Source organism: Euprymna scolopes, chromosome 45 (genome assembly GCF_053919585.1).
Source record: "Euprymna scolopes isolate OS-2025 chromosome 45, ASM5391958v1, whole genome shotgun sequence".
Taxonomy (NCBI): domain Eukaryota; kingdom Metazoa; phylum Mollusca; class Cephalopoda; order Sepiida; family Sepiolidae; genus Euprymna; species Euprymna scolopes.
The window spans coordinates 57,407,585-57,416,990 of record NC_136526.1 but is presented as its reverse complement, the minus strand read 5'-3'; the positions used below and the strand labels follow the sequence as shown (position 1 = coordinate 57,416,990).

The 9,406-nt window shown below is 36.7% G+C and overlaps 1 protein-coding gene across 1 annotated transcript in view; it reads left to right on the top strand.

Moving 5' to 3' along the window:
• LOC145269721 (uncharacterized) overlaps positions 1–4,736 on the top strand; it is a 12,784-nt gene extending 8,048 nt beyond the window's left edge. The window contains exon 2 of the mRNA XM_080125442.1: positions 416–4,736. Within this exon, the coding sequence (XP_079981568.1) occupies positions 494–2,086 (1,593 nt within the window). The 5' untranslated portion in view covers positions 416–493 and the 3' untranslated portion in view covers positions 2,087–4,736. The remainder of the gene's footprint in view (positions 1–415) is intronic.
• The last annotated feature ends 4,670 nt before the right edge of the window (positions 4,737–9,406 follow it).

The window sequence follows — 9,406 nt, the reverse complement described above, 5'->3', positions numbered from 1 at the left end:
TGAAGACGACCATATTGTAGTCAGTTGGAAAGCAGGAAAACGGAACAGAGTCCCACAGGTAGGCAATTTTAAGAAAGAAGCTTTGTACATGGAATCTTCGTTTAGGTATAGATAAAGAGTGGGGGAAATTATTGATAGTGGTTTCAATAAGATGAGTTTTTTTCAGGAAAGTCAGACCAGGGGGACCATAGATTGGAGCTCAGGCAAGCACTTGCCATGAAAATAGTAATAATCCTTACATATGAAATCTTTTTAATTTATAATGATGTTTTAATGTGAGATGTATTTATTTTAATATGTATTGTAATTTAGTATTTCATATGAAACCTTTAAATATTGTAATTTTTAATGTAAAATTAATTGACTGTAATACAGATATTATGATTGTAATTAGATATTTCTATTTCATTCACAGTTGCAGTGGAAAATGACTAAAATCATAATTGAGTAAAGGTGCTATTTACAAGGAGTTCTAATTTAGAAAGAAAGAAACATGGAAGCAAATTCTGCCGAAGAAGAGACTTATACTTGTAAATTATGCGCACTGGAATTTCTCGTCGATAAGGCTTTAAAAGAACACATGCAAATGCACGCAGAACAACAGAGGAAACGGAAAAGGCAACGTTATTCTTGCTCAACGTGTGGAGCTGGATTTTCATATCAGTGTCAATTCCAGATGCATGTTAGGACACACACTGGAGAAAAACCCCATACTTGTAAAATCTGCGGTCTGTCATTTGCCGACAACGCCACAATGAAAAGACACGTGAAGATAAAACACACCAACAAGAAGACGTATAGTTGTGTCGTTTGTGGAAAGCCATTTTCGGTTATGCGTGATTTAAAAAAACACACGAGGAAGCACACCGGCGAGAAACCGAAATGTATCATTTGCGGGAAGTCATTCTCGGTTTATACGTTGATGGTCGAACATATGCGAACACATAGCGGAGAGAAGCGTTTTAAGTGTGCAATTTGTGGGAAGTTGTTCTCATTTGCGTGCGGCATGAAATCACATATGAGATCGCATGCCGGGGAGAAGTCCGATACTTGTAAAGTGTGTGGGCTGACATTTTCCGCCAACATCGGCAAGGAAAGACACATGGCCTTACACAGCGGCGAGAAACGCTATGCTTGTTCTGTATGCCGAATAGCCTTTTCATATAGGTTTCAATTGAAACTGCATGAGAGAGCACACACTGGAGAAAAACCATATGCTTGCAAAATTTGTGGGTCGGCATTTGCGTTTAACGACGACATGCGCAGACATACGGAGATATGCAAATTTTTACAAAATGATAAGACGAAAGACGCTACTCGGACAACAAACACCGAAGTTGGAATCTATACTTGTGAAGTTTGTGGAAAGAAATTTGCATCAGAGGATAATGAAAGTATTAAAAAACATGTAGCAACACATGCAATAGAGAAACATTTAAAATGTAGATTTTGTGAGTCACTATTTGTAAGTGATGAGAATCTGAGAAGGCACGTAGAAATATGCAAATTTGCCGTACCACAAAATAACATGATAAAACAGTCTGTTCAAAAGACCCACACTGAAGTAAAAATCTATAATTGCGATACTTGTGGGAAGAGATTTACATCCGACGAGGATGACTGTATGAGAAAACATATGGCAAGACACGCGGCAGCAGAGAAACGTTTTCATTGTCAGTTTTGTGGGTCTCCATTTTCTTACAACGAGGACATGCGGACACATATGGAGATGTGCAGATTTGCCGGCAAACAAAATGATAAGACGAAAAACTCTGGTGAAATAACAAATGCTGAAGTGAAAATATCTAACCGTGAAACTTGTGGAAAGACATTTTCATCCAATAATAATGATGATGATGATGATGCTGTTCAAAAGCATTTGCCGAAAGAAGCGAAATGTTTTAACTGTGAAATTTGTGGCAAAACTTTTTCGTTTTATTCAACAATGACGTTACACATGCAAACACACACAGGAGAGAAACCTTATTCGTGTTTGATTTGTGGAGTGGGATTTGCACAGAATTCACAGTTCAAAATTCATGTTCAAACGCACACTGAACAAGCAGAAAAAAATAGTAAGAAATAGAGCATGTGCGCTGCCTTATCTCTGAAATCTGTTATGATACATTGTGTTTTTCTATCAACAGAATATAAGATTATCGTAGAACTACTTAAGAAATGTTTCTTATAAAATTGGATATTAGTAACAATGGATATTAGTAAAATTGGATAATATTAACAATGGATATTAGTAAAATTGGATATTAGTAAAATTGGATATTAGTAACAATGGATATTAGTAAAATTGGATATTAGTAGGATTTGCTCAGAATTCACATTTTAAAACCCATGTTCGAACACACTAGGTAGAGAACTTGAATGCCTACTAGACACTATCATCAAGTGTCTAAGGTTTCTCTGTAAAAGGGTTTGTCAGAACAACATGGCATGAGGATACTTTTTCCCTAGAAGTAAATCCTTACTAAATATTCAAAATCACATAGTATTTGCAGCCCAAATAAGATCTCCTTTCTATGGCTAACCCACATTACCTTTTACAAGGAATGGTGCACTTACTCCAAGTAATGTGATGTTTCAAGTGTAAGCATGCACCTGGATACTCCACCAGACCAGATAAATTCTTGCCCTCGAATCCAGCAAAACCAAGTGACCAAAATGAAAGACATACAACAACATATGAAAATAGTTAATTGGGGCGAGGAAAATTATGTTCTCAATTTTTTTTATTAACTCAGTGTTTATGAGATAAAGAACTTTAATGGAACATTCGAATATTTATGTATCTCACAGAGTTCAAGTGTTAGGTCCAGGTAGTGGGTCATTTGTTTTCTGAGAACTTCGGCTGAAGTAAAATAAAATAAAGAAAAAAGTAGAAATAGAGAGTGTGAGCCATCTTGTACATATGCAGTTTGTTGAAAGGTACAGAAACCAAAAAAAAGGGGTCTTATATATAGTTAGACTTTTTTACGGTATCACAACTAAACAGTGTGATCAGACTGGCTTCTATCCTAAGCCCGGTATCAAAAATTATGTTTCAACTTCTTTACTAATTCAATGTTTTTGAGAGATAAATAACTTCAATGGAATATTTGAATATCTATGTTAGTCTCAAGAAATTGAGTACTTTGACTGAAGTAAAATGAAAGGTTTTATGTTTGATTTGTGGAGTAGGATTTGCACAGAATTCACATTTCAAAACCCATGTTCGAACACACACTGAAGAAGCCGAGGGGGCACTTGCAAAAACATGCCACGTGCACAGTGCCCCCTCACCTTGCTTTTCGGAAAATGATAAATATGATGCCATTGCTGCTCTGTGTCTCCCCCAGCGACAACGACGACAAAATGTATGCGACTCTGATGCCTCTTTGTTCGATCGTGTGTGTGGGTATTGTTGTCGTCGTTGTTTTTTTGTTTTTTTACATAGGCGTCACCACTTATCAAGGCCAAGATGCCACTCAAGGATAAGGGTTAAAGAGTGTACAGTAGTCACAAGGATAATACAGTAATCGATAGTAATGGAAGTTCGGTAAATTTGTTAACTTAAGTGGAACGGCTCATCAGAAACTTGTTTATGTTGGACTTGAAGACAACCATATTATAGACAGCTGGAAAGCAGGAAAACGGAAGACAATTCCATAGGCGTGCAGTTCTAAGAAAGAAGCTTTGTTCATGGAATCTACGTTTATGTTTGGGGGGGGGGTCATCAACGTAGGTAGTAACAAGTCAGCAAACTGGCCCAGCATTGGAGACAACTAGACTAGTGACATATGGCCGAGTGGTCCTAGACATTGTATCAAAGTTTACAGTTACCCAAAGGTGCTGAGTTCAATCCTGAACAAAGGCAGTGAAAAAGTAACATTCAAAACAGAGAATCAGCAACTATGTCCCAAAGCCTAGCTGGAGTCCGAATACGGTACCCCCGTAATAATAAAGGGTTGGGTTCGAGACTCCTAACAAACGGTTCCCCAGTTCGATACAAAACACCTGACGAAGGCTGGAGGGCAAAACGGCCGAAACGTTGTGACTATAACAACCAAGATGAGGAAGTCAGTCCGACAATCTCAATCAATTATCAGGACTTCAAGACTGATTTAAAGATGACATGGTCTCTGAAAGAGATAGACATTATACCAAAGCGTAATGAAATCAAGTGTTAGCTCTGAAAGGAGTTAGCTCCCTTGATCCCTTAAAAATTACTTGAGTAAAATAAACAAAAAAAATTAGAAATAATCCATCGAAAACCATGCTGTACACATTAGTGCAAAAAGCTTAACCAGAAACAATAAAAAATATCAGGACCTCACAAAAAAAAAGACTTTAAAGATGATATGGTCTCTGAAAGAAAAAAAACATTATACCAGTTGTGATCAGAGTCAGAGGCTTAATGAAAATATAAATCCAAATCATGAAATCCAGTGTTAACTCTGAGAGGAGTTAGCTCCCTTGATCTTTGAAAAATTACTCAAGTAAAATAAATAAAAGAAGAAGCGCAAAGAAGTAGTAAGAAATAGAGAGTGTAAGCCGCGTTATATGTGTAAGTTTTATGGAAAGACATTTTCACTGAAATCTGCTATGATAAAACATGACCAGACATTGAGAATTGTGTGCTCTACCCATTAAGGTGGTAAGGGCTTAATCATATCTCCATGTGTTTATTTACAAAGAGATTTGCATTACACTAACTAGCTTGCAATAAAATTTCAGAAAGTGTCCTCCCTGCATTCATTTTTAGTCTATTTTTTTTTTGACACTGGAAACACACGATCATTTCATTTTCATTACAAAATTTTTATTTATTGAATTGGAATTCTTATTGAGTTGAGTAATTTGGGAAAAGGTGTTATAAATAAAAAACTATACAAAATACTATTAAAAACCTGCCGAATATATGTCAACCTATGTCACGGTAACATATATTGAGCGAGTTTTTAACAGTATTTTATCCGTTTTTTTATTTATAACATCTTTTCCCACACTTACCGTGTTAAAGAGAGAATAAGACGCCATTTTGAATTTTCGAATACATCGGTAAACACTGTATGTTTTTCGAGCTGAATAAATATGTTAAATTGAATAAAAACACAAAAAATATATCCAGTTAGGTAGAAAAGTAACTTATCTTGCCTTTGATAACATTTATTTGTTATATATCTGTTTTTTGACAACTTTTTCGAATCTATGTGTACAGTAATACAAACCCGGGATTCTTATTGAGATGAGTAATTTGTATTATTTATCCATTTATTTATTGCGGACTGTAAATCCTCATCTTTTAATTGTTGTTGAGGATAATGACTATAAAAGATGAGGATAAAAGTTCGCAAACAAATAAACAAATGACTCATCTCAAAGAATTCCAATAATTAAAAATATACAAACTGAGTTTTAACAGGATTAAATGAAACAAGCCATTTCATATCCTAATCTACAACTAAACCCAAGTTAACTTATAGATTAACTGCATATTTTTACTGATCCGAAGGAGATGGGTTAGAAGCAACAGAGGAATATTTGGCCGAAACGTTGTGACACAATAAAAGTCTACAAATAAATAAACAAAATTACTCATCTCAAAAAATTCCAATAATTAAATAATACACAAACTCAGTTTTAACAAGATTAAATGAACCCAAGTTATATGTACTCATATCATTCAACAGACGACTGTTCTCATCTTTAGTGTGATTTTCACAACGTTTTGGTCGATATAACCTCCGACCTTCTTCAGGTGTATCTTGTCAAACTCGGGGAATGTTTCTGTCAAACTCGGGAATTTGGACAGAATTTCAAGCGGAACCCTTTATTTACTTCATGGGGGTAGCGTGCTCTTGTTCCGTCAGCCATGATTGGAAAGAGGTCCTTAGTGATTTGCAAATATATATTTCGGTTGCCCACACTGAGGATTGAACCTTCAACCTTCAGGAGAATATCACTTTTACAATTTTCCCAGTCCTCTAACCACTACGCCACGGACAATTCTAGTACGGATTTTAGGAGCCTTAAACCTATTTTTATTTCTAGTTGTAAATATCACCATTTATTACAACCCAAGTTAACTTATAGATTAACTGCATATTTTTATTGATCCGAAGGAGATGGGTTAAAAGCAACACCAGAGTTGTGTTATCAACATAAAAAATTTCACTTTCAAAATCTTATTAGCAAATAAAAAATGAAAATTTTTATTTAATTAATTTGAAATACTTATTGAGATGAGTAATTTGTATTATTTATCCATTTATTTATTGCGGACTATTATCCTCGTCTTTAAGCTGTTGTTTCCTAACGTTTTGGCCAACTATTCCTCTGCCCTTCGTCAGGTAGTTAACCGCGACAGGATAGGAATGCTGAATCTCCTAACTGCATCCACAGCAATTACTGCCTTCCATAGTTGTTGTCATCTCTCCATGTTTTGGCCAATTAAGCCTCGGGCCAGCTTTGGGTAGAATTAAAACCGCTATCTTCAGACAATGCTCACCTAGAACTGTAGACATTCAGCATCTGTATCCACTGCGCCACAGGCTCCAAATGGCGATGAAGGTTGGAGTTTTTGGTCTTAAAAATACACGTTTACTTGTTATCTGGTCTTCCATTGTCACGCAATAAATAAATGGATAATTTTTAGATGAGCACTTTCCTCTAAATGTCTACCGCCACACACAAATACTATACCGATACTATGAAATTCTATTTTTTTTAGGCAATTACATGTAAACACCTTGAAACACTTAGCAAAAAGGAGAAAAACATTTTTTTTTTTTTAAATGTAGGGTGAAATATGAGGTTGACGTATGAATTGAATGCAAAATTATAATTATCAGGTTATTCAGGAATTTTTTAGTACAGACAACAAAACGTAAAACTGATCAAAAAATCTATCTGTCTGGTCAAGCTCCTATCAATGATTAGTTGGTCAAAACGTGGTTAGATGACAACAACTACGGAAGGCAGTAATTGCTGAAGATACAGTAAAAAGGTTCAAAATTCCTATCCCGCTGTGGTTAACAATCTGACGAAGACCAGAGGAATAGTTGGCTGAAACGTCGCAAAACAACAACTATGAAGATGAGGATAACAGTCCGTAAATAAAGAAAATATATTGAATTAAACTTGAAAATACTATTTTCAAAAAATAGCAAATAAGCATCTGTATCCACTGCGCCACAGGCCCCGAAGGTGTTGGAGTTTTTGGTCTTAAACATCCACATTTGCTTGTTATCAATAAATAAATGCATAAATAATGAAAATTTATTTAATTATTGAGATGAATAATACGTATTATTTGTTTATCTTATTTATTGCAACTATTATCCCCATCTTCTAGGACAGACTCTACCACTACCCTGAAGAACTGCCTTTTCAGTTTGTTAGTTAGTTCCGAAGTCCATACTGAATGCAGCCCATCCAATGCGGCCCATGATTTTTAGATGCAAATTTCGATATCTCTCTACGTGGAAGCTATGTTGGTGCCCAGATTTCTTGTCTTCCATCAGCTGCCTCAGATCTTCAGGTTCACAGTTGGCGTTGTGTGCTATTTGCTGGATGTACATGGATCTAATCATCCTTTGCTTGCACGTATGTGTCGTAGAGTCTATAGCAATACATCACTCACCAATTCATGCTTGTTCCTCAGACAATGACCTGCAAATCGTAGGCGTCTTTCTCTGATGGTATTAGATATGGCAGGTAGATTGCCATAAAGTTGCTGCTTCGTGGGATGATTTTGCCAAGATTTATTTAATACTGTTCGTAGCATACGGGTGTATGTGCCGTCTAGTTTTCTTTCCAATCTTTTGGTGAGTGTCAAGGTTGTAGCACCGTAAACAAGGACAGACTCTACCACTGTCCTGAAGAACTGCCTTTTCAGTTTGTTAGTTAGTCCTGAAGTCCATACTGAATGCAGCCCATCCAATGCGGCCCATGATTTTTAGATGCAAATTCCGATATCTCTATGTGGAAGCTATGTTGCTGCCCAGATACATAAACTCAGCAACTTCTTTCAGAGTTGATCCAACCAGAGCCCTGATCTCTCCTTTCACATTGAAAGTCATAAACTTTATCTTATCCACATTAATGTGGAGACCAATGTCATTTGTAGACTTTTCTAGCTTACACAACAGCGTTTGCTCACACAGGTGATATTATCCAAGCTAGCGAAAGATTTAATATGACTTTAAATCAAACCAGAACTCAATTGAGATGAGTAATTTGTATTATTTATTAATTTATTTGTTGCGGACTATTTATCTGCATCTTTTAGTTGTTTCTTCACAACGTTTCGGCCAACTATTCCTCTGACCTTAGTCAGGTAGTTAACCATGATAGGATAGGAATGCCAAATCTCCTAACTGCTTTCCATAGTTGTTGTCGTCTCACTACGTTTTGGCCAAGTAAGCCTCTAGCCGGTTTTGGGTAGGATTGAAACCGCAATCTTCAGACAATTCTCACCCGCAACCATAGAGATTCAATGTCTCAATCCACTGCGTCACAGGCCCCAAAGATGTGGTAAGATGACAGCAATTATGTTAAGCAGTAATTATTGAAGATGCAGTTAGGTGGGCTCTCTCTACCGTGCTAGACAACTACTACCACCCGAAAATATCCTGTACCTCTATAAGGCCACCATTCGCCCATGTATGGAGTATTGCTGTCACATTTGGGCTGGTGCATCTGCTACTAGTCTCTTGCTCCTTGACAAGGTTCAAAAGAGAGTTGGAAACCTGATAGGCCCTGAACTGGCATCTAAGCTTCAGCCTCTGTCCCATCAACAAAATGTTGCATCCTTCTGCCTGTTCTACAAGTATTTTAGTGGTGAATGCGCTGACGAACTGCAATCACTTGTGTCCCCACGACGTGAGCACCATCGACAAACCCGACAGGCTGCTAAATCCCACCCCCACACTGTAGATATCCCTAGATGTAAAAGATCTTTCTACTCCAATAGTTTCATCCCCAGAACCGCTAGACTTTCGAATTCCATTCCAGGTCCCTGCTTCCCCAACAGTACTGACGTGCAGAAGTTCAAGTGTAACGTGAACTGACATCTTGCTGCCCAAATCACTACATAGTACCCCAGTAGTTGTTGCCCCTGATAGTAGCCCCCTACACCAAAGTGGCAATTTGCCTTGTTTGGGGTGAAAATGTAAAAAAAATAAATAAATAAATAAAAATAAAGATAGTTTGCATTCCTGTCACATCACTGTTAATCACCTGATGAAGGCCAGAGGAATAATTGGCCGAAACGTGTGAAAACAAGAACTAGAAGATGAGGATAATAGTTTGAAAATAAAATGAATAAAACAAATACGTTTGGTTTATTATTTCCTATTTCACTAACCTATTTTTCAATTGTATTATTCATTATATTTTTTAGCTGATCTTT